The sequence below is a fragment of the Eleutherodactylus coqui genome, chromosome 6 (assembly GCF_035609145.1).
Source record: "Eleutherodactylus coqui strain aEleCoq1 chromosome 6, aEleCoq1.hap1, whole genome shotgun sequence".
Classification (NCBI taxonomy): domain Eukaryota; kingdom Metazoa; phylum Chordata; class Amphibia; order Anura; family Eleutherodactylidae; genus Eleutherodactylus; species Eleutherodactylus coqui.
The window spans coordinates 126796866-126823948 of NC_089842.1; the positions used below are offsets into that span (position 1 = coordinate 126796866).

General features: G+C 43.9%; 1 protein-coding gene across 1 annotated transcript in view; it reads right to left on the minus strand.

Annotated features, from left to right (window-relative positions):
* Positions 1-27083, minus strand: part of TDP1 (tyrosyl-DNA phosphodiesterase 1) — an 84743-nt gene that overhangs the window by 7001 nt on the left and 50659 nt on the right. The window contains exons 14-15 of the mRNA XM_066607570.1: positions 12841-12943; positions 3376-3493 (exon numbers count right to left, since the gene is read on the minus strand). Of these exons, the coding sequence (XP_066463667.1) occupies positions 3376-3493; positions 12841-12943 (221 nt within the window). The remainder of the gene's footprint in view (positions 1-3375; positions 3494-12840; positions 12944-27083) is intronic.

The following is a 27083-nucleotide window of genomic DNA, read 5'->3' on the forward strand; positions in this document are numbered from 1 at the left end:
TACAAATTGCATCAAACCTTTTTTTTTACATTTGTTAGTCCCCATGGGGACTTGAACTTGCGATGATTTGATCGCTTCTACTATATACCGCAATACTTCCGTATTGCAAGATATAGTAATTTTCAATGCTTCCTACTGCTAGCTAGGCTCTGGGCAGCTATGCTAGTCCACTGACACAGCAATTTGTGCCCCAGAGGATGGGACGTCGGAAGCCCCCCCCCCCCCCCCAACTAGTTGTTTAGACTCAGTCAGTTTTGACCATGGCATATAAATGGTTAACCACCATGATCAAAGTTAGTTTTGACTACCTCAGCTGTTGGCAGCCTATCAGCTGTAAAAAAAAAAAAAAAACAAAAAAAAAACAGCCGATAGCTGTCTGGTATGGAGCAGACTCTGTTCCCAAGCCCACTCCATAACCCCTTAACTCCATAACGACCACATGATGAATACTGTATGTATGTGATGCAGTTGGGAAGAGATTAAAGGGGCCTGTCCAATTTAAATAAAACTTAAATCACTGTAAAATGAAAAGTTCTGCAATTTCCTAATAAACTGTGTTACAATTCCACAGCACGTTCAATGACAGCTTAATCCATTATGCTTGCGACTGAAGTTGATGGAGCGAGCGTCCTCCGAAGGCTAATTTGCACTAGCATATGGAGTCGGAGAACTACCTAGATATAGGTGGGGGTCTAAAGCATTTGACACGTGCCTCATAATAGGCTAATATACAAAATGAGGCAGCTCGGATTGGGTGAAAACGTGTGTAATTGGGTAAAGAATTGGCTCAATGATAGAAAGCAGAGGGTGGTAATAAATGGTTCGTACTCCGATTGGGCCACAGTCACTAGTGGGGTGCCACAGGGTTCAGTATTGGGCCCCATTCTGTTCAATATATTTATCAACAGCCTGATAGAGGGGCTGCACAGTAAAATATCAATATTTGCAGATGACACAAAATTATACAATATAATTAATGCAACGGAGGACAATGTGCGGCTACAAACAGACCTAGATAAGCTGGGGGCTTGGGCAGAAAAATGGCAAATGAAGTTCACTGTTGATAAATGTAAGGTTATGCACATGGGCAGGAGAAACAGATGTCACTAATATACACTAAATGGGGTACTGCTAGGGAAACGTGATATGGAAAAAGACCTGGGGGTACTAGTGGATTGTAGATTTAACTGGAGCAATCAATGCCAGTCAGCTGCTGCAAAAGCAAATAAAGTCTTGGGGTGCATTAAAAGAGGTATAGGGGCGAAGGACGAGAACATCATCATCCCACTATATAAGGCACTTGTCAGGCCTCACATGGAATACTCTGTACAGTTCTGGTAACCGGCGCTCAGGAAAGATGTTACAGCGCTTGAGGGGGTTCAAAGAAGGGCAACTAAACTAATACATGGAATGAGAGGACTGGAATACCCAGAGAGGCTATCCAAATTGGGATTATTTACCCTGGAAAAAGACGGTTAAGGGGCGACCAAATAACTATGTATAAATACATGAGGGGACAATACAAGGATCTCTCCCATGATCTGTTTATACTCAGGACTGCGACGGTAACGAGAGGGCATCCGCTACGTTTAAAGGAAAGCAGGTTTCATCACCAACATAGAAAGGGGTTCTTTACTGTAAGAGCAGTTAGACTGTGGAACTCTCTGCCTGAGGAGGTGGTGATGGCAAAATCCATAGAGGAGTTTAACCCCTTCATGACATGGCCTATTTTGAGCTTAAGGCCGCAACAATTTTTGGCGGATTTTCTTCTCCGTTTATCAAAAGTCATAACTTTTTTATTTTTCCGTCGACGCGGCCGTATGAGGGCTTGTTTTTTGCGTGGCGAACTGTAGTTTTTATCTTTGCCACTCTTGGGTACATAGACTATATTGTAAAACTTTTTTTTTTTTTTAATGATAGCAGGGAGAGAAAACGCATCAATTCTGCCATAGATTTTTTTTTTTTTTTTTTTACAGGGTTAATCATGCAGCATAAATGAGACATTCCATTTTTTCTGCAGACCGGTACGGTTACAACGATACCAAAAGTCTTACATTTTTTTTAGGTTTTCCCACTTTTCTGCAATAAAAACCCTTTTTCTGGGTAATCTTTTTTTTTTTTTCTAAATTGCTGCATTCAAAGTCCTGTAACTTTTTTATTTTTTGATGTACGGCACTCTATGAGGGCTTATTTTTTGCGAGACGAGCTGTAGATTTTATTGGTACCATTTTGGGGTACATACGGCTTTTTTGATCACTTTTATTGCGTTTTAGTGAGGCAAAATGCTAAAAATTAGCATTTTGCCTCAGTTTTTTAGCGGGTTTTTTTGCGTTTTTTTCCGTGCACAGTGCAAAGCATGTGCAACTTATTGTACGCGTCGTTACGGACGTGACAATACCAAATATGTGGGGTTTTATTTTTTTTTTACCTTTTTTTATGTTAATCTGAGAAAAAGCATTAAAAAATGGTTTTTTTAACTCTTTTTTTTACATTTTTTTAAATTCTTTTTTTAATCTTTGTTTTTTTTACACTGTTTGTGTCCCTCGGAGGGACTTTAACCACTGCCCTGATGATCGCTGGTATAAGGCATGGCAGAGCTACTGCTCTGCCATGCCTTATCGCTTGTACAGCGATTATAGGCACAGGCAATACAGGACGCCAGTGTCTGGCGTCCTGTTGCCATGGTGACAGGTCGGGCTCTCGCGATGACATCGCGAGTTCCGGCCGGAGACACAGAGGGAGCCAGCGCTAGGAAGGGGTTAACAGCGGGGGGATGCATCTCCGATGCCCCCCCGCTGTTGCAGTGGGACGCCGGCTGTGACTGACAGCCGGCTCCCGCTGCGAGAGAGCGCGGGATCTTATGTGATCCCACGCTATCTCCAGGACGTAAGTTTACGCCCTGTTGCGGGAAGTACCGCGCTCCCAGGACGTAAACTTACCCCCTGCAGCGGGAAGGGGTTAAAAGGGGGCTAGATGTCTTTCTGGAGTGGAAGGATATTATAGATTATAAATCTTAGGTTAATTAATCCAGGTATACAGGCAGGTAGGAACTATTAGGGGTTGATCCAGGGATTAGTCTGATTGCCATTAGGGAGTCGGGAAAGAATTTTTTCCCCAAAAGGGCTATTTGGCTTCTGCTCTTGGGTTTTTTTGCCTTTCTCTGGATCAACAACACAGGAGGATAACAGGCTGGACTAGATGGACATTGTCTTCATTCGGCCTTACGAACTATGCTACTATGTTCAACTTAGTCCCCCATCTCACACTGTATAATAAAAAGGTATCCACACAGCTATTGCCCATGTGATTCTCTACATTTACTGTACAGCTGGAGGAGGTTTTTGGACATCCCATGTATGGTTCATATAACTTTACCTTTTGCAGTGTATCGTTCAGGGGGTAAATCATTAGGAACTGGGAAGGTAGGCTCTGTAGACTCTTCACTATTCGAGTATATATTCATCTTCACACGGAATGTTCCACTGGGAAGGTCCTGTACAGGAGAACAGAGGATTTCAGGACCATTCAGTTATCAGCAGATCCACCAAAACAGGAAAAAAATAATTTAAAGACATATTTTGGTTTAATGTAAATGAAGTGTAATCATTATGCAACTAAATGTGCTACAACTTACTAATAGATTTGGAAGTGTGTGTGTGTGGGGGGCGGGTGGGGGGTGCATAGGGGGCAGTATTATAGTAGTTATATCCTTGTATATAGGGGGCAGTATTATAGTAGTTACAGTTAGGGCCAGAAATATTTGGACAGTAACACAATTTTCACGAGTTGGGCTCTGCATGCCACCGCATTGGATTTGAAATGAGGCCTCTACAACAGAATTCAAGTGCAGATTGTAACGTTTAATTTAAAGGGTTGAACAAAAATATCTGATAGAAAATGTAGGAATTGTACAGATTTCTTTACAAACACTCCACATTTTAGGAGCTCAAAAGTGATTGGACAAATAAACATAACCCAAACAAAATATTTTTTTTTCAATATTTTGTTGCGAATCCTTTGGAGGCAATCACTGCCTTAAGTCTGGAACCCATGCCATCACCAAACGCTGGGTTTCCTCCTTCTTAATGCTTTGCCAGGCCTTTACAGCCGCAGCCTTCAGGTCTTGCTTGTTTGTGGGTCTTTCCGTCTGAAGTCTGGATTTGAGCAAGTGAAATGCATGCTCAATTGGGTTAAGATCTGGTGATTGACTTGGCCATTGCAGAATGTTCCACTTTTTTGCACTCATGAACTCCTGGGTAGCTTTGGCTGTATGCTTGGGGTTATTGTCCATCTGCACTGTGAAGCGCCGTCCGATCAACTTTGCAGCATTTGGCTGAATCTGGGCTGAAAGTATATCCCGGTACACTTCAGAATTCATCCGGCTACTCTTGTCTGCTGTTATGTCATCAATAAACACAAGTGACCCAGTGCCATTGAAAGCCATGCATGCCCATGCCATCACGTTGCCTCCACCATGTTTTACAGAGGATGTGGTGTGCCTTGGATCATGTGCCGTTCCCTTTCTTCTCCAAACTTTTTTCTTCCCATCATTCTGGTACAGGTTGATCTTTGTCTCATCTGTCCATAGAATACTTTTCCAGAACTGGGCTGGCTTCTTGAGGTGTTTTTCGGCAAATTTAACTCTGGCCTGTCTATTTTTGGAATTGATGAATGGTTTGCATCTAGATGTGAACCCTTTGTATTTACTTTCATGGAGTCTTCTCTTTACTGTTGACTTAGAGACAGATACACCTACTTCCCTGAGAGTGTTCTGGACTTCAGTTGATGTTGTGAACGGGTTCTTCTTCACCAAAGAAAGTATGCGGCGATCATCCACCATGCCATTAGGGAGTCGGGAAGGAATTTTTTCCCCAAAAGGGCTAATTGACTTCTGGCCTTGGGGTTTTTTGCCTTCCTCTGGATCAACACAGTAGGATAGACAGGCTGGACTAGATGGACAATGTCTTCATTCGGCCTTACATACTGTGTTACTATGTTACCGTTGTCTTCCGTGGACGCCCAGGCCTTTTTGAGTTCCCAAGCTCACCAGTGAATTCCTTTTTTCTCAGAATGTACCCGACTGTTGATTTTGCTACTCCAAGCATGTCTGCTATCGCTCTGATGGATTTTTTCTTTTTTTTCAGCCTCAGGATGTTCTGCTTCACCTCAATTCAGAGTTCCTTTGACCGCATGTTGTCTGGTCACAGCAACAGCTTCCAAATCCAAAACCACACACCTGGAATCAACCCCAGACCTTTTAACTACTTAATTGATTACAGGTTAACGAGGGAGACGCCTTCTGAGTTAATTGCAGCCCTTAGAGTCCATTGTCCAATTACTTTTGGTCCCTTGAAAAAGAGGAGGCTATGCATTACAGAGCTATGATTCCTAAACCCTTTCTCCGATTTGGATGTGGAAACTCTCATTGCAGCTGGGAGTGTGCACTTTCAGCCCATATTATATATATAATTGTATTTCTGAACATGTTTTTGTAAATAGCTAAAATAACAAAACTTGTGTCACTGTCCAAATATTTCTGGCCCTAACTGTATATTCTTATACATAGGGGGCAGTATTATAGTAGTTATATTCTTGTACATAGGGGGCAGTATTATAGTAGTTATATTCTTGTACATAGGAGGCAGTATTATAGTAGATATATTCTTGTACATAGGGGGGCAGTATTATAGTAGTTATATTCTTATACATAGGATGCAGTATTATAGTAGTTATATTCTTGTACATAGGAGGCAGTATTATAATAGTTATATTCTTGTACATAGGAGGCAGTATTATAGTAGCTATATTCTTGTACATAGGAGGCAGTATTATAGTAGCTATATTCTTGTACATAGGAGAATACATATATTCTTGTATTATAGTCGCTATATTCTTGTACATAGGAGGCAGTATTATAGTAGCTATATTCTTGTACATAAGGGGCAGTATTATAGTAGTTATATTCTTCTACATAGGAGGCAGTATTATAGTAGTTATATTCTTGTACATAGGAGGCACTATTATAGTAGTTATATTCTTGTACATAGGAGGGCAGTATTACAGTAGTTATATTCTTGTACATAGGGGGCAGTATTATAGTAGTTATATTCTTGTACATAGGGAGCAGTATTATAGTAGTTATATTGTTGTACATAGGAGGCAGTAGTATAGTAGTTATATTCTTGTACATAGAAGGCAGTAGTATAGTAGTTATATTCTTGTATATAGGGGGCAGTATTATAGTAGTTATATTCTTATACATAGGGGGCAGTATTATAGTAGTTATATTCTTGTACATAGGGGGCAGTATTATAGTAGTTATATTCTTGTACACAGGAGGCAGAATTATAGTAGTTATATCCTTGTACATAGGGGACAGTATTATAGTAGTTATATTACTGTACATAGGGGGCAGTACTATATAAGTTATGTTCTTGCACAAAGTAGTCAGTATTATAGTAGTTATTTTCTTGTACACCCTGTAGATATAAAAGGGAACATATACCACCGATATATTTTTTTTCTATTTAAAACAGATAGTAAAATTCATTCCTTTTTCTAATTTGTCTTTGCTTTCTGGCAGTAGATTTTTTTTATTTTAATTTCTGTAGAAGACCTACAAAAACTGTGTAAAAACCCCAAACACATAAATATATAACCTTTATTGTTAAATTACATAAAATACAATTAAAAAGAAATTATTTTGCGCGGTGATAATAGACAACATTTAGCTAGATAACGTGTAATAAAAGGGTCTGTAATAACACAGGTCTGCGATGAAAAAATTGTAGCATATTTAATTAGTGTGTTTAACAGTATTTTTTGTGCTGATTACGGTAAAAATAGTGAAAAAAATTCCATCACCCCTAGATAAGTCACAAATTTCACCTGAAATTTTCTTATTTTCAGGGTTTTTCAGGTTCGGTACGCGTACAACAACGAATCTAAACTGTCTGCTAGGTGTGACCTTGACTGCAGTCAGTGACTCAGTGTGGAGCCAGCCACTGTGGTGTACGCATCAAACAGTTTAGTGATACGGTATTTAGAAGAAATGGCTAGTAGAAGATGTGTCAACTCTCCTAACTGTTTCTGTTATATTTGTGGGTCTTATACCGTCCAGAAGCAACAAAGGAACATTTCTAATTTTGTTCAGAAGGTGTATTTTGCATACTTTGGTATGAAATTAGGGGACCAAGATAAATCTTGGGCTCCCCATATAGTGTGTTCTGTGTGTGTTGAAGAACTGAGACAATGGTTTCAAGGTAAGAAGAAATCATTTCGTTTTGGAGTACCCATGGTTTGGAGAGAGCCTAAAAATCACAGTGATGACTGTTATTTTTGTTCTTGTTCAGTGCAAGGTTTCAAATTTAAAAAACAGGAAGGACATTTCATACCCAACCAACATACGTTCGGCTATTCGCCCTGTTCCTCATGGACCTGACTTGCCTATTCCTTCACCTCCGGATACCCTGGACAATATTTTAGACGATTTAGACCAAATCTCACATAGTAGCAGCGATAATGATGACAGCTATGATTCAGGTACCAATGACCCTGAACTTTTCTCTCAATCAGACTTGAACGATTTAGTACGAGATCTGGGCCTACCAAAGGATTCAGCAGAAGTGTTAGGGTCTAGACTTAAAGAAAGACATATGTTAGCCTCCGGTGTTTCATTTTCATGGTACCAACTTAGAGAAAAGGAATTTGTCCCTTTTTTTACACAAGAGGGTGAACTAGTTTTCTGCAACAATGTACCTGGAATCATGGAAATGTTCAACATAACGTATGACCCAGAGGAATGGACACTTTTCATAGACTCGTCAAAAAGGAGTTTGAAAGCCGTACTTCTTCACAATGGTAACCAATATGCTTCTGTGCCTGTTGGACACTCGGTCCATTTAAAAGAATGCTACGAAAATCTTGGGTTTGTTCTTAATAAGCTCAGCTACTCTGACCATAAATGGACCATTTGTGAGGATTTGAAAGTTATTTCCATGTTACTAGGTCAACAAAGTGGTTACACAAAGTTTCCATGTTTCCTCTGTGAATGGGATAGCCGTGACAGGAAACAACACTATGCCAAGCAAACCTGGCCAATCAGAAAGGCTCTTATTCCTGGAGTTAAAAATGTGGAAAGACAAAGTTTAGTGGATCCTAAAAAGATCTTACTTCCACCACTTCATATCAAATTGGAACTAATGAAACAGTTTGTGAAAGCATTACACAAAGAAGGAGAGTGTTTCAAGTATCTTTGTGAACAGTTTCCTGGTCTATCAGATGCTAAGCTGAAAGAGGGAGTCTTTGTTGGGCCTGACATAAGAAAACTTTTAAAAGATGAAATCTTTGTCACTAAAATGGAAATGGAAGAAAAAAATGCCTGGAATTCATTTAAACTTGTTGTAACAGCCTTTCTTGGAAATAAAAAAGACCCAAACTACAAAACTTTGGTTGCTGAATTGTTACAAAACTACAAAATCTTGGGCTGCAACATGAGTGTCAAAGTCCATTTCCTTCACTCACATCTGGACTACTTTCCAGAAAATCTTGGGGCTGTAAGTGAGGAACAAGGAGAACGTTTCCATCAAGATCTAAAAGAAATGGAGCGCAGATACCAAGGTCGATGGAATGTCAACATGATGGCAGACTACTGTTGGATGTTAAAAGGGAAAATTCGCAAGAACACAGTCAAAAAAGTACCAAAAGAAGCTTTGATGGAAAAAGAAAACATTTTTACAAAGACTTATAATAACTTTGCAACACATGTGTATCACTATTATGCTTATTTTAGCTAGGTATTGTTTTGTTTTTTGCTTTTACTTCATGTTAAAATAATAAAAACAAATACATTTTCAGTTTTTTTTATTTTTTCCAAATACTTCAACTTTATTTTGTAGGCAAGCCTTACGTGATAGAAAAAAACCCATGTCATTTTTGAAATCTGTGCAAAAAACTACATAAAGATGATTTAACAAAATCAAAACTATTTTTTAAAAAGTTTTTTTTGCAGACCTGTGTAATCAATACATGAGGTAGATTATAAGGCCCAATGTCCATGGGTGGATTTGATTTGCAGAATCCATACGGGTGATCCGCAATTCAAAGTGCCTACAGGGAAGCATTGGCATCCTCAACTGAATTTAAGCGTGCGGATTTGATTTGCGAGCCGTTTGGTACAGAACATAAATCGAAGCATGATCCATTTCAGTGCGGATTTCATGCAGAAGGGCTCAATAAAAGTCAATGGGTGCGGACGATCCGCAGTGCATCCGCAAATACAATTGCAGATTTGCAGGTTAAAAAACAATGAGGTGGGGTTGCAGATTTTTTTTCCTCGTGGATGATCCACAGTGCATGCACGTGGGAAAAACCATTACATCTGCGATCTCCCGCAAATGGTATCCGCAAGTCTGCTGCTGCGGAAATCCGCATGCGGCATCTAATAAGCCCGTGGACATGAGGCCTAAGTAAGGCTTGAATTGAGTCGCAATCTACAAGCTTAATCAAATGATAGCCATTTTAACATGTGTAAATAAAGAACTGTGATTTTATGCTGAGATGCTGAATTTTATCCCTTAGTACTAGATTCACCTTTCAGCTTGATCGTAGACAAGCAATCTGTGCAGCAGCTATTCTATATGCTGACGCACTTGCATCTTGTAGTAGGACTTGTATATATAAACGGGTTACCTTTCTTTGTAAAACTGCCTGGGATGATAATGAAATGACTGGTAAGAAGTGATCTCTACAGAAAACAAAGTCTCAGCCTTAGGCTCAGTGGCATGGGGAATCAAAAAGTATAAAAAAATATGTTTAACAGAAAACTGTGATTTAAATAATGTCATTTTCTGATTAGATATTCCTATTCAAATAGTTTAATTGTTTTATTGACCCCATTAATTGTTCAAAGGGGTCAATAACGCTATATTTTCTCCTTAGGGAGAGCACCTAGACGGTGAGTGAGGAGACTCAAATGGCCATGCACGCTCCTCTGGGTAATATGCAAATAAGGGAGATGGAATGAACCTCCACAGTGCCACCTATTAAGGGGTCAATAAACACAGCAAAAAATAAAAATAAAAAATCGCGATGCATGACGGGAATTACACACTGAATGAATAAGGGTCTAGCAAACTTAATCCAAAACTTCACAAAACTGGACGTTGTCAAAAAAGAAAAATTCCAGAAAATTTTCATTATTTGTGCTCTTGCGAGAAGTAGGTAGTTGTTTTACTTGGTGTCCATCACTCAGCCCTTCAGGAATATGAGAAAAAACTATGTTTTTCTTCCCCAAGGCTAACTTCACGCAGGCGAGCGCTATATGGGGCCGTGCATTCCGCCCCCATATTCCACCATGTGAATTCCCCAGCGATGCGAGGGGTTTTCATGGCGAAAAACAGCCTCGCATCACTTGAGGGAAGAAGCAATCTTCTGCTGCAGCTGTCACAGCAGCGGCAGAGGATTGCGGAGTTTTCCCATTGCTTTTAATAGGGCAGATGATGCTGCTGCCTGCCCCATTGAAAACAATGGGAGATGTGATGTAAGAGCAGGCAGCAAGATAGAACATGCTGCGACTTGTTTCCTGCATGGCATCGCATTGATGTACGTGCGTAGGATACGTGGTAATTTGCAGTTAATCAAATATATTGCTTTATGTAGTTCTTATGTAGGAATTGTGTAATACGCGCATGCAAAAAAGAACGCAGCATGCTTTATGTTGCAGCATATTGTGCACGTGCGCAAGAAAAACTATTGTTCTCCATGGACACATATTCAATTCCGCCCATACGTAGTTACATTGCGTATAGGCGGCATATATACGTGCTGTTGCGAAGAGACAGCGCTGGAAATTTAAACAAAAAAAAAAAAGAACAGGAACACTGCGCATGACAGCATGCGTGAGATACGCTGTCATGCGCAGTACAATTTCGCGGCCATACGCGGGGATAGCCCAGTTCACTGGCAGATCCACAGTGGAAAACCGCTGCGTGACTGTAAAGCACAGGAGCGATAGTCGGCTGGTAAGAACGGCTGTCAGGTGCTTATGTAGCTGAGAGTTGTCCCGTGTAAAGGGACCTTAATGCCCCTGTTGCTGAGTTTGATAATATCCTGGTAACCTGACTATTCGCAGATCTGTTCACAGAAGAGACGTCTTATTAACCAGGCAGGAGTCCTGGCTGACATTTCCATGTACAGTAAGAAATAGCAGTTAATGCAGAATTACAGGGTATTAGGATATCACATAGTATAATTTTCTTAGTATGACCCCATAATTCTCCTGTATACAGATGCTGAGTGCATAATGCAGTCACAGAAGCTCTCAGGAGACCTATAATATGGTCAGAAGCGGTTACACAGTCAATGGCATTTAATGATACCTAGCAGGCTTTAACCCATTATGGCCCTACAGGCTGATAAAGATGTACATACAGTAGGGTAGAACACTAACCATGCTTGACATGAGGCAGCTGCACAAACTAACATACAGTGACCACTAATGTCTTTTGCAATAACACAGTCTGCCATATTGCTCAAGTATGTAAATTAGAAGCTTCAAGCACTGATCCTGAAGCAACAGCAGAATAAACGTCATCTCCTAAAATCAGCATGTCCCCTGCTTTACATGAGCAGCTCTAATCAGCATCACATGAGGAGTGTGGACAGGGTCTTCGATTAAAAACTAACAACTATTCTGAAAATTTGATGATCTTATTTAATTAGACTTGTTAGAAAAGTTGACACACTGTAGCTAAAAGATAATAGGAGTGTATAATTACTTTTGTGCACGTCGTAAGAGAGGTTTAAGAAAGCAAGTGCAAATAATTGTCCATTCACTAGAGAGCAGCGGTGACATCACTGATGATGCAGCCTATCCATTCACTAGAGAGCAGCAGTGACATCACTGAGAATACAGCCTATCCATTCACTAGAGAGCAGCAGTGACATCACTGAGAATGTAGCCTGTCCATTCAATAGAGAACAGCGGTGACATCACTGAGAATGCAGCCTATCCATTCACTGGAGAGCAGTGGTGACAACTGAGAATATCCTATCCATTCACTAGAGAGCAGCGGTGACATCACTGAGAATGTAGCCTATCCATTCACTAGAGAACAGCAGTGACTTCACCGAGAATGCAGCTTGTCCATTCACTAGAGTGCAACAGTGACATCACTGAGGATGTAGCCTATCCATTCACTGGAGAGCAGTGGTGACTAGAGATGAGCGAGCATACTCGCTAAGGACAATTGCTTGATTGAGCATTGTCCTTAGCGAGTATCTCACCGCTCGGGAGAAAAGGTTCGGCTGCCGGCGCAGGTGACAGGTGAGTTGCGGCAGTCAGCAGGGGGGAGTGGGAGGAGAGAGATCTTCCCTCCCTTCCTCCCCGCTCTCCCCCGCAGCTCCCCGCCCGCCGGAGGCCGAATCTTTGCTCCCGAGCGGGCAGGTACTCGCTAAGGGCAATGCTCGATCGAGCAATTGCCCTTAGCGAGTATACTTGCTCATCTCTAGTGGTGACATCACTGATGATGTAACCTATCCATTCGCTAAAGAACCGTGGCGACATCACTGAGAATGCGGTCTACCCATTCACTAGAGAACAGGGGTGAAATTACTGAGAATGTGGCTTATTCATTCACTAGAGAGCAGCAGCAACATCACTGAGAAAGCAGCCTATCATTTAATTAGCGAGCAGCAAAGACATCACTGATACCACAGATGTTAAACTGCATGATATCATCTTGCTCCTTTATGTCGGTAACTTTCCTGCCTCCTAACTCGACCCACATAGATTCAGTAATAACAGAGATGACAATACAGCTGCTCCAGATTTGGACTCACAAAGGCAGATGGCAAGAATAAGACCCCCAGTTCATAGGACCGGATAAACAGCTGGGTCCCATTCTTCTCCAGAGACCCCCACGCAGCTTTGGAGAGGTTTGCACTGAAAAACAAAATACATGATACAATGAGCCAAACATTCCCAACATTTACAATAGCCCTGAACCCTTCCGCTTTAGACAAAAATCATCAGTATTTTTATGAATTAAAGGGGTTTTCTGACATTCTGCATTGATGGCAGTGGGGGTGGAATGAGTGGTGTTTAAAATAAACACACACTTCCCTGCAGCTGGCTGGCTGCCCCTCCGATGCACTGTTTATATCAGTTGCAGCGGTCACGTGAGGTACTGCAGCCAAAGTGAAGGGAGTAGGTGTGACATCCCATTAATCTGCCCCGGGACTTCTACTCAAGAAGCCCACATGACAGGTTTACAGGAAGTCACAAGACCTGCTGGACAGGTGACATCAGCTGTCAAATGCCGCAGTGTCGAACGGTCGAAACAGTGGTCTGAGGATGCAGCGAGTATGTTTCTTTTAAAAAGTTTTAGGCCTCATGTCCACGGGGAAATTCGGGCCCGCACGGGTTCCCCATGCAGAATCCCACAGCGGGTCCCTCCTTTCCTGCAGACATGAGGCTATAAAATAGATTATACTCAACTGTCCGGACGCTGCGGGTTCCCATCCATCGCGGACGGATTTTCTTTTTCTCTGCCCAGCATGCCTGCAGCGTACCACGCAAATGCGCCGTGCACACTTTTTAAAAAAATTCCTGCTTTCCCGCGGCACGGACGCAGTGACAGCTGCAGGACTGGTTGGCTTCCGTAGGCTTCAATGGAAGCCGTGTGAGCCGTCCGTACAAGAAGCCTGCAGAAAATGGAGCATGTTGCGGGTGGTTTCCCGCACCTGTGATCCGCGCGGCAGGAAAAAATGACATCTGCAGGTATTTAATGTGTATCCAATGATTCCCTACGGGTGCAGATCAAGCGTGCAGGACACCCGCGCGGATTCACTAATTTGATTTTGCCTGTGGACATTGGGCCTTAAGGCATGAATAGCCTAAAATAAATATCAAAGAAATAACTCAGAAAATCCCTTTAAGTCAATCTGCCCTTTTGGCAAAGATTTTTACAACATTTCACAGTTAAGTAGTTTTATAAAGCCCTTGTTTTACTTATCTCAGGGCAGTTTTACAATATTTTGTATACGGTAGTCACATCCAGAGCTGTATTCACAATTCTGCTAGCTTTCTCTTACTAAAAGCACTGCACTATGGGAGCTCAGATGTAAACAGTTAGGGCTCATGTCCACGGGCAAAATAAGAATTAAAATCTGCAGCGGATTTTAACTCTTCTTCTGCCCGCGGATCCGCACCCCATAGGGATGCATTGACCACCCGCGGGGTAGATAAATACCCGCGGATGGTCAATAAAAGGGATTTAAAAAAAAATGGAGCATGAAAAAATCCGGACCATGCTCCATTTTCGTGCGGGTCTCCCGCGGGGACGGCTCCCGCGGGCTTCTATTGAAGCCTATGGAAGCCGTCCGGATCCGCGGGAGACCTAAAATAGGAATTTAAAAGAATTACTCAACCGGAGCGGGCGGGGAAAGCCTTCTCTTCCTCACGGCCGGATCTTTCTTGCTTCGGCTCGGCGGATGTGCCGCCGGCGTGACGAATTCATCCGCCGGCCGGAAAAGAAGATCCGGCCGTGAGGAAGAGAAGGCTTTCCCCGCCCGCTACGGATGGGTAAATGCTTTTAAATTGCTATTTTCAGCGCTCATGTCCGCGGGGCAGGAGGGACCCGCTGCAGATTCTACATGGAGAATCTGCAGCGGATCTGATTTTCCCCGTGGACATGAGGCCTTATGATTGCACTTACAAGGGCAATAGTCTGGGCCCAGCAGCTCTGGATGTGACTAGAGTAGAAGAGCTAACATAACACAAAATCACAGTAAGAGAATCTTATGCAACCTTCATAGAAGAAAATTGTAAACTAAACAGATTCAGTAGAGATGCTGTATGCTGATGCAAGAGATGGCCTGCACCATGTACCATGCCTCACGAGTCAATCACTACTGGCGATGTCCCAAGACCCTGCTAGAGTCTATCCACAAGCGCTGCATTGTTCTAGTGCTGAAAGGTCACAACATTACAGTCGGTCAATGCACAACGACATTCAACCAAACATTCTGTCAGTTACAATGTAAAGCAATGAAACTTTACATGAAGTAGACTAGCGTTCCAGTCGAATCACTGTAAAAGTCAGACTGGACTTCACTGTGATAATACACATTCCGCAGCAGCCAACCCTACTGTGCTAGCTCAGGCTGAAGATGGCCTCAAGGCTCAGGAATCTGTTTTCCCAGCTTATCTGTGTATTCCAGTGAGGTTCCCTTAATAGACCCCTTTGTGTTTCAGGGACCCCTCAGCTCAGAATACCCAGTTGCATATAATGCTATGAGATCAGCACATCGTTCTGGCAATACATCCATTATCACTGGTTTCCATAACTGGATCAGAATATCATATAAAGATCATTTCTCCAAAAGATCTGCTATTTTACCCATCACAAGCCCCTGGCAGCAGGAAATTGTAACATCACCAGCAGGATGGTTTTTTAAGGGTTTCCTCTGTGAGATCCCAGAGGGGAGCCTGAATAGAGATGTTTTACATAGAAAAACCAGCAGCAATTGCACAGCTCAACTACTGGACATCAGAGTACTTTTAGATGGGAGGACTATCGCTCCTGTGCTTTCACACAGTCAGTAAATGGGGGCAGAGTGTGCCAAAAGTCTCTACTGCCTGCCCGCCTCCATTCACTGTGAACAGGCAAAGCTGAGGGTCTACCTGTTTATACGGAGTTGCAAAGAAGCAACTATTGAGCGACTTCTCGCGATTACACAGGAAATCTATCAGTCAAAATGGCCATTTAAGCAATTTTTCAGCTGATAGTTGGCGCATGTACTTCAGTTCTACCCGGATATGAGAAACCAGGGATGATATCACAAGTTGTGCCAAATAGTTAACTCAGCTGTGCTGTAAGGCCTCCTTCCCACGAACGGATTTCCGCCGCGTAATTCGCGGCGAAAATCCGCTGCGTTGCCCGCAGCTATTAGGTTCTATTGAACCTAATAGCACAATGCTCACGATGCGTAATTCCAGCGCGGAATTACGCACCGCGATTTCTCCCGTCCTCACCCGCAGCATGCTCTATTTTCTGCGGGTGAGGACGGGCTGTACGCACTGACGGCTTCCATTGCAGTCAATGGAAGCCGTCCGTTCACGCTATCTCCCGCTGTAACCAGCGGGAGATAGCGTGAAAAAACGCTTTCCCGCCCACCGCCGCGCGTCATCTGACGCCAAATGACGCGGCCGGCCGCGTCACGTGACACGGCCGGCCGCGTCACGTGACACGCTCGGTGACGCGGCGGTGGTGGGCGGTGACGGGCGGTGACGCGGCGGTGGTGGGCGGGGAAGCGATTTCACGCTATCTCCCGCAGGTAAGTATAGGGGCTCTGGGGGGCGCCGTGACGGGCTTCACTGCGTAATATTACGCGGCGGACCCCGTCACGCTCGTGGGAAGGAGGCCTAACAGTCATCAACAAGACACAGTTACATGACACATTCACCTCTGCGCCATCTGTAAAGGAATTACTTTAAAGTACGTACATTTGATAATTTGACAAAAGTGTCTGAATATAAAAATTAATCACCACAAACTGGATGAAAACTTTCCTGTTTACATCGAAATCTGCGCAAACCTAATATTTCTCACTACTGAGGGTTTGCTACAACTGTACCCAATCTAGACAATCCTCTGTTAGGTAAACAGCCTGGACTCCAAACTGATACAATGTATCATCAGTGCAGGTAAAATGTAAGGAAGTATCAAGAGAGGGGAGAGACTCAAGGATTATTGTCTAGACTGGATACAATTGTAACAAACTCTCAGATGCAAGCAGAGGTCTTCATGTGATGAGGAACTGAAACAAAAGGTCTACCTTTGTAAAACTAGAGTTTAACAACTTTATAGAAAAAAAAACAGCTTAAGGCCGGCTTCACACGAGCGTGACGGGCTCCGCCGCGTAATATTCCGCAGTGAAGCCCGTCACGGCGCCCCCCAGAGACCCCATACTTACCAGCGGAAGATAGCGTGAAGACGCTTCCCCACCCACCGCCGTCGCGTCATGTGACACGCCCACCGCGTCGCATGACGCGGCCGGCCGTGTCACGTGACGCGCCTGCCGCGTCATATGACGTGGCGGCGGTAGGCAGGAAAGCGTTTTTTTACGCTATCTTCCGCTGGTTACAGCAGGAGATAGCGTGAACGGACGGCTTCCATTGACTGCAATGGAAGCCGTCAGCGCGTACACCCGCGGCAAATAGAACATGCTGCGGGTGAGGACGGGAGATTTCACGGTGCGAAATTCCGCGGTGGAATTCCGCATCGTGAGCATTGAGCTATTAGGTTCAATAGAACCTAATAGCAGGGGGCAACGCAGCGGATTTTTGCCGCGAATTTACGCGGCGTAAATCCGTTCGTGGGAAGGAGGCCTAAGGCCGCCTGCAGACGGGCGGAAATTCCGCGGCGGGATTTCCCATGGAATTTACGCCCGTGAAAGCTGCCATAGGATTGCGTTAACAAACGCAATCCTAGGCAATTGGCCGCAATTTGGCAGCGCGAAATTTTGCGCGGCAAACAAATCGTGGCATACTCTATTTTTGTGCGGGGCTCGTACAGAAATCCCACTCCCCGGCCACCGGCTCCGGTCTGCGCATCAAAGAGCCGAAGAAGGAGGCGAGTGCCACGCTGCTCTCTGCAGACGCTCGGGTCGGGTCCGGCTGCGAGAATTCTCTCAGCCGAATACGACCCGGCCGTCTGCAGGCGGCCTAAGTCTTCTTTCAACAGGAATTATGGAGGAGGAAAAAAAAAGAATAATGGAAATTCTCCCAACAGTGATTTCAGCTAACAGCTTCATATAAATTTAGCAGGTTGTCCAGTTGTAAACTATTGATGGCCCATCCGCAGGTCATCAGTATTTCTTCTCTGGACCAGAGCACTGAGATGATTTCTGCAGGAAGCAGGCATCTCCATTCTCACTGCAGTGGCCAGGCTTGGTATTACAGTCAACATTTCCCTTCATTTCAATGTGAACTTGGCTTGCACTACCAAGCAGGGCCACTGCAGTGGGAAGGGAGCCGTAGTCTGCTTCCTGTAGAAATAAGCCCCCGATCCACTCCTAATGACCTATCTTGATGACAGACCCCTGTCAAACTACTCTTAGAGATTTAGGGACAACTCCTTTAAAGGGGTTGTCCCGCGCCGAAACGTTTTTTTTTTGTTTTTTTTAACCCCCCCCCCCCCCCCCCCCCCGTTCGGCGCGAGACAACCCCGATGCAGGGGTTAAAAAAAACAAACGGAGAGTGCTTACCTGAATCCCGGCGGTCCGGCGTCTTCATACTCACCTGCTGAAGATGGCCGCCGGGGTCTGCTCCCTCCGTGGACCGCAGCTCTTCTGTGCGGTCCATTGCCGATTCCAGCCTCCTGATTGGCTGGAATCGGCACGTGACGGGGCAGAGCTACACGGAGCCGGCATTCTGCACGAGCGGCTCCATTGAAGAGAGCAGAAGACCCGGACTGCGCAAGCGCGGCTAATTTGGCCATCAGAGGGCGAAAATTAGTCGGCTCCATGGGAACGAGGACGCTAGCAACGGAGCAGGTAAGTAAAAAACTTTTTATAACTTCTGTATGGCTCATAATTAATGCACAATGTACATTACAAAGTGCATTAATATGGCCATACAGAAGTGTATAGACCCACTTGCTGCCGCGGGACAACCCCTTTAAAGTTCTAAAACAATGTATTATGAAGGAATTATCACATTTCCATAAACTAGAAAAAGCAACAAACACTATGTTTTATGGGAAGGAACTACATTGTACTGTCATATTGGATGGAGGGGACAAAATTCACAGATATTCCTAAGATCATCCTCAGTCACCTGTAACCCTTTCCAATCCAATTTGTATCCTGGTTTTCCTAGGGGGCTTACTCTTTTTCTACTGTTATACAACGGTGCTATATGCTGGCTAAAGCCAGTACTGCATGAGGTGACATGTTGGATAGGCTCCGACAGCAAAAAGGCTGGCAATATTCAGTAAGAGAACCCTGACGGACGTCTTCCAACATCGGAGCTGTACAGCCTTAAATTATAATGTCTTCATAGGTCAGACAGTAGATTGGAAAGGGTTAAGCTTTTTTGTAAATAAAAGGCCCATGTATGTGATATCACATGTTGCAGCTGAGACCACTTTGTATGCTTCTTGTGTTGACAGGGTTATACAGCTGACACCTGCCTCCAATGGCCAGAATCTGGGATAAAGCCGATCCTGGCGCCTTAAAGGGGTTGTCCCGCGGCAGCAAGTGGGGTTATACACTTCTGTATGGCCATATTAATGCACTTTGTAATGTACATCGTGCATTAATTATGAGCCATACAGAAGTTATTCACTTACCTGTTCCGCTGCTAGCGTCCCCGTCTCCATGGTGCCGTCTAATTTCAGCATCTAATCGCCAGATTAGACGCACTTGCACAGAAGGGTCTTCTCCCTTCTGGTCGGTCCGGGCACGAGCGGCGTTCTGGCTCCGCCCCCTTCTACGAGTCATCGCGTAGCTCCGCCCTATCACGTGTGCCGATTCCAGCCTCCTGATTGGCTGGAATCGGCACACGTGATGGGGCGGAGCTACGCGATGACGCGTAGAAGGGGGCGGAGCCAGAACGCCGCTCGTGCCGGACCGACCAGAAGGGAGAAGACCCTTCTGCGCAAGTGCGTCTAATCGGGCGATTAGATGCTGAAATTAGACGGCACCATGGAGACGGGGATGCCAGCGCAGGGAAGGTGAGTATATAACTTCTGTATTGCTCATATTTAATGCACGATGTATATTACAAAGTGCATTAATATGGCCATACAGAAGTGTATAACCCCACTTGCTGCCGCGGGACAACCCCTTTAACTTCTTTAGATAATGTGGCGGAACTTGAATGACAGGCTGACGTGATCCATTGACAGTGACCTAAAGAGACTACCCACTCAAAAGATTCACATCCTTGAGAGCTGGGTTTAAGAAGAGCCTCTATAAGCAAAAGGAGCAGAGTATCAAAAAAAATAAAAGCGATGAGAGAGAGTGGCGCCGTTCATAAGGGCTTATCGAAAGAGGTTGCAAATAGGCAAAAGGAGTACAAGGTCCATAAACACCGTAGAGGTGCAAAATGAATGCGAGATCGCTTTACAGATAGAGTGAGAATGTTTATCTGATGCAGCGACGTCATCAGCGGAGGTGGGCTCAGGCACAATACATATACAATACGGCAGTAACACAGAGCTGGATAATCTACAGGTATTCATATAATCCTTTCAGTGAGAATAAAGCCCTCCCAAGGCCTATAGAAGCCAGCGAGGGCTCCATTACACTCCTGCACCCACTTGAGGTCGGCAGTGATGCTGAAGCCTCAATATAATCAGCTGCTTGTTGCTAAGAAACCCACGCAGCATTCCATGTGGTGCCATTAACTGTCACGGAGCATTGTATTCCTCCGCACAAAGACAAATGGAAATCTTTTAAAGAGACGGGAATGCTACAACCATGCCAGAACAGTTCTCAGAACTGTATCACGAGCTCCACGCAGTAACCTGCAAGAATGAAACTTGTCATCTACTGTAAGCACCAAGCACATACATCATACTGTCATCGGTCGCAGTATCTTACATGCAAAAAAAATAATGGTCAACAGGCAGCGCTCCAATGGGAGGAAAGAAATGATTTATTGGTAATAGATAGGACTCACCCTGACGTCACCGGATTCCCCAAGGGGGCACCGATGCGCCAATGTCCAGATGAACTGTGTCACTATTATTTGCCAAGAGTAATCATCAGCTGGATGATGAATATCCAATACACCTGTCTAGTTTCGACATCCCATCAGGAGAGTCATGTGGCGATTCCAGGCATGTAAATACACCGGAAAATAAAGATGGATGCAACTTGTAAAAATTCCCAGCGCTCCGGTGTATGTTTGTTTAGGAAGAAAATGATATAATATGGGAGACATATAGAACTTACTTCACAGGGGTACCTGCTCCTCGGCACCTCTAATCCCAGATAGCATGTATTAATTGCAGGTGTAGCAAAATAGGAGAGCTGGCGAGGTAACCGATTGAATTTATTGATCCAATGCAACGCGTTTCAGCTTCTCTAGTAAGCCTTTCTCAAGCAAAGGAATATAACAACAGTGCTACACTTATATATCAAGGGGTGACAATCATCATAATTACCTCTCTCGCCGTGTCCAGTGTCTGGTGCCGTTACTCTGGCCCTTTGTGATGACGTGGCTGTCAGTCGCGCTTGCCTGACCTGGCCGTAATGTGTGGAACGCATCACTGCGTTCCACAGGGGTGCCGTACTGTGACGTATGGGCGTGTAGCGGCATTTACTAATTAGCGTCCTTACCTCGCTAGCTCTCCTATTGTGCTACACCTGTGATAATACATGCTATCTGGGATTAGGGGTGCCGAGGAGCAGGCACCCCTGGAAGTAAGTTCTATATTTCTCCCATATTATATCATTATCTCCTTAAACATACACGGGAGCGCTGGGAATTTTGACAATTTACATCCATCTTACATGTAAAAAAAAATTCTCTCCGCCTCCGATTTCCAGTTAAAGTAGTATAGAATGAGTATACAGTATTAGCATAATCTGTGTACATATATTACATTACTCATTTTACAGGTTGCATATAAGAAGTATCTACATAAACAGCAGATTTAACTGCAGCTGCTCCCGAGTGACATACCATCACTCAAAAATGGCGTACTAAGTATAGACGTCACGGGTATTCCTAATAATAGCAAGGTATCACTGAAAAGATAATGATAAAATATAACTTTTAATCATCCTAATTAAAAATCAGCAGCTGCTCATAGCTAATAGTGATGACAGAGTGAAGCAAAGTATAAACCCAAAAAAAACCCAAAAACAGCACAAAAGAAAAAGAAAGGGAAGATGGGGGAACACAGCAAGAAATGTCTGGATCACCCTCTGTAGTTGGTTATCCCCAAAATGTCTACAAAAATGGGCTCTTATGAATATTCGAGCGCAATTTGTGTAATACACACCACGATCCTTAATTTATTAAATCGTGTGCGTTAGTCACACGGCCCTTGGCATCACAATGATTGTTCATAGAGGTGAGAGCACACGGTTTATTGGTAGATGCCACTGTGCGAATGCAACCCCATAGGTGATAAAACACCAGATACCAGAATCAAAAGTTTGTGTTAAACGTCCTATAGTTAAAATTTGGTTTTATAGTTGTAATTAAACCAATATCAATAGAAATAACACACATTCATTGTGGTGCCCATCTAGTGATGTAATGAGCGATAAACTCTTTTTAGAACATCCATTAACTGACCCAACTTTAATTTATAACAACCGTTACTTGACCCTACATGCGTTTCAACCAAATTAATGGTATCATCAGGCGTCCCATATCGGAAATTAGTAGTTTCTTTTATTGGTTAATTGATCCTGGGTACCTCATATCCTACTAGGAGTGGTAGTTCATTGACAGTAATGTGGATGTAACCCTTATAACAGTAAATGCAAAATGTCTGCGCAGACCTCAAATATGATATAATCGAGGGAACATGGAATCACCCTGCACCTCCGAATATATGAAGAGTACTCAACGATGCTAAAATTTCGTGTAGGAATACGAGGATTAGACCCTCCAGAGCTGCACTCACTATTCTGCTGGTGGAGTCACTGTGTACATACATTACATTATATATCCTGTACTGATCCTAAGTTACATCCTGTATTATACTCCAGAGCTGCACTCACTATTCTGCTGGTGGAGTCACTGTGTACATACATACCATTACTTATCCTGTACTGATCCTAAGTTACATCCTGTATTATACTCCAGAGCTGTACTCACTATTTTGCTGGTGGAGTCACTATGTACATACATTACATTACCTATCCTGTACTGATCCTGAGTTACATCCTGTATTATACTCCACAGCTGTACTCACTATTTTGCTGGTGGAGTCACTGTGTACATACATTACATTACCTATCCTGTACTGGTCCTGAGTTATATCTTCTACTATACTCCAGAGCTGCACTCACTATTCTGCTGAAGTCACTGTGTACATACATTTCATTACTTATTCTGTACTGATCCTGAGTTACATCCTGTATTATACCCCAGAGCTGTACTCACTATTCTGCTGGTGGAGTCACTGTGTACATACATTACATTACTTATCCTGTACTGATCCTGAGTTACATCCTGTATTATACTGCAGAGCTGTACTCACTATTCTGCTGGTGGAGTCACTGTGTACATACATTACATTACTTATCCTGTGCTGATCCTGAGTTACAGCCTGTATTATACTCCAGAGCTGCACTCACTATTCTGCTGGTGGAGTCACTGTATACATATATTACATTACTTATCCTGTGCTGATCCTGAGTTACATCCTGTATTATACTCCAGAGCTGCACTCACTATTCTGCTGGTGGAGTCACTGTGTACATACATTACATTACTTATCATGTACTGATCTCGAGTTACATCCTGCATTAAAGCTGATTTAGAGACAGCGATTTTCGCTCAAAACAAAAAAAAAAATCAATCGGCCTTATCGGGAATTCATAGCTGGATACAGCTGATAATATTGTTTCAGCTGTATCCCGCTCCCTGAACACAGATTGGGTATGGGGAACACAGCGGTCCAGCTTTATTCTGCATTACCCCGCTCGGAACGCTCAGCTGCATACCAGCCAGGCGCTCCGAGCAGAGAACTGGATGCAAAAGACAAGCAGCCCTACTTGTCTTCTGCATCCCCTGTTCGGAGCGCTCGGCTGTATCACAGCTGGGCGCTCCAAACAGAGAACAGCTGGATGTAGAAGACAAGCAGCCCTGCATGTCTTCTGTATACCCCACTTGGAGCACAAAGTGACCGTTTAACGTTTCAGCGATCACCTTGCACTGTAAAGGCATGCAACAATTATTGCTCAAAAGACATCCTTTGAGCAATAATCTTTGTGTCTAAACCAGGCTTTATACTCCAGAGCAGCACTCATTCTACTGGTGGAGTCATTGTGCACATACATTAAATTACTTTTTCTGTACTGATCCTGAGTTACATCCTGTATTATACTCCAGAGCAGCACTCCCTATTCTGCTGGTGGAGTCACTGTGTACATACATTACTTATCCTGTACTGCTCCTGAGTTACATCCTGTATTATACTCCAGAGCTGCACTCACTATTCTGCTGGTGATATCACTGTGTACATACATTACATTACTTATCCTGTACTGATCCGGAGTTACATCCAGTATTATACCTCAGAGCTGCACTCACTATTCTGCTGGTGGAGTCACAGTGTACATATAGTACATTATGTGTCCTGTACTAATCTAGAGTTACATCCTGTATTAGGCTGGGTTCTCACATTTCGGATTCCCCGCGGAAATCTCGCGGTTTGGCCGCAGCAAAAAAACGTGAGATTTCCGCCGGGAAAAGCGCTGCTTCAAAACCCGCGGCACTTAGCCGCAGGTTTTGAAGCGGCCTGGCCACTCGCTCTTCTGCTTTGGCCAGTGCTCTCATAGAGGAGAGCGCGGCCGCAGCAGAAGAAGAAGGAAAAAAATGAGCATGCTGCGGCCGGCGAATCCACGCCGCAGCGCTGGCTTTGCCGCCCCGTGTGGACGGGATTTCTGAGAAATCTCGTCCACATGGCTGGCTAATCCTGGGATTAGCGGCCACAGGCAGATTTGCCGTAGCAAAATTCCGGACGGAATTTCCGCGGCAAATGCGCCCCGTGTGAACCCAGCCTTATACTCCAGAGCTGCACTTACTATTCTGCTAGTGAAGTCACTGTACATAAATCACATCCTGTACTGATCTTGAATTGTATCCTATGTATCAGGGCACCCCAGATAAAAGGTCTCATTCACCCACCAAAATGGCTGTGAACATGCAAATCAAGCATTACAAAGTAATCTTGGTCACAGCTTGCTAGCAACTCCAACAAACACCCTCCCTGCCCCTGCCACTGTGTTTGGTACACTGTACAGGACGTTGGTTTTCCTTTTTTTTTTTATAAATATAATTTTAAAAAAAACTCTAAATAGAAGCTTCAATAGGAGGCAGCAAGAAATCTTGCTGTCATTGCCATCACTATGGTAACTTGGAGAAAGAGGAACACTCGCTGCTCCCAAGTCCTCACATGCATGAGGACATTGGAGGCACACTCCAGCTAAGATGAACTGAATCCTCTGTGTACACAGGAGCGGCAGCACTGTTTACCTCTTAGTGATGAAGCCTGTTTGCGCCTTAGTGACGGAGCCAAATTTTAGAAATCTGACATGTGTCACTTTAAACACAGAATAAAGGCCCATTTAGACACAACGATTATCGCTCAAAAGCGTTGTGTCATTTACATCGAAAAATGATCGCTCAAACATTGAGCAATCACCTTACTCTCCGGAGGATGCAGAGAACAAGTGGGGGGTGGGGGGTGGGGCACTTGTTCTCTGCATCCAGGTGTTCCCCGCTGGGAGCACCCGGCTGTCATACAGCCAAGCGCTCCCAACGAAGGATGCAGAAGATAAGCTGGGTGTGTCCCACTTGCCTTCTGCATCCACTGTTCTCTGCTCGGAGCGTCCAGCTGTCATACAGCCAAGCGCTCCCAATGAAGGATGCAGAAGATAAGCTGGGTGTGTCCCCGCTTGCCTTCTGCATCCACTGTTCTCTGCTCGGAGCGTCCAGCTGTCATACAGCCGAGCGCTTGGAGCGGAGGATGCAGAAGAGAAGCGGGGTGTCCCCGTTTGTCTTCTGCATCCAGCTGTTTTCTGCACGGAGTGCCCGGCTGTTATACTGCCAAGCGCTCCGTGCCGGGTATGGAGAATGCAGCTGGACAGCTGTATTCTTCCTACCCCACCGGTCATCAGGGAGCGAGATACAGCTGAAACAATAGAATCAGCTGTATCCTACTGTGAATCCCTGATGAGGCTGATCCTTGTCTTTCAGCATGCTGAAAGACAACAATGAGCGACGGAATAATGAAAACTGCACGATGTCAGTGCAGCTACATACAACGATTATCACTCAAAAGACGGCTTTGAGCGAATCGTTCTGTCTAAATGGGCCTCAACTCCGTAAGGTTTTTGCATATCCCAGGGATTCTGACAATATGTGGTGTTTTTCACCACATATTGTACATCATTTAGGTGTAAAAATAGACCGATAGAATTTGTGTATATTTATTAAAAGTGCCAAAATTGGGAAAATTTGGGGAAAAAAAAGGTTATTTTTTTTCACATTTTCAACTCTAATATCTCAAATATGTGCAAACATACTATACAATTTTTTGATGATCTATAGCCATCTGTTTACTTTATTCTGGGTGCACATTTGAAAAACTTTTTTTTTTAAACCCTTAAAGAGACGTACAAATTTAACATTACTTATGAACATTTTGAGGAACACTTTGTTTTCCTGCACCAAGCCAAGATTGCAAAGGCTCATAGGAGTCAGAATGATAGATACCCTCACACATGACCCCATTTTAAAAAATACACCCCTTAATATATTCCCTGGGGGGTGTCAGGAGTATTTTGACCCCACAGTTTTTTTTTCAGGAACTAATGCAATTTAGAGGAAAAAAAATTATATATTTTTGCAAATGTCATTATTAAAGACTAGAGATGAGCGAACGTACTCGGATAAGCACTACTCGTCCGAGTAATGTGCTTTATCCGAGTATCTCGCCGCTCGTCCTGAAAGATTCGGGGCACTCCGCTGCTGACAGGTGAGTCGCAGCGGGGAGCAGGGCAGAGCGGGCGGGAGAAAAGGAGAGAAAGATCTCCCCTCCGTTCCTCCCCGCTCTCCCCTGCAGCTCCGTGCCGGCACCCGAATCTTTCAGAACGAGTACAGCGATACTCGGATAAAGCACATTACTCGGACGAGTAGTGCTTATCCGAGTACGTTCGCTCATCTCTATTAAAGACATATTTTTTTTCTATCGTGCACATGAAAATGAGAATTTACACTCCAAAATGGATATACGTGTTTATCCTGTGCGCAGAAACATACCCCTTGTGTCCCTTGTCTTATGTCTGTATGTACAGCGGGGCCCAAACCGAAAGGCGTAACTGGT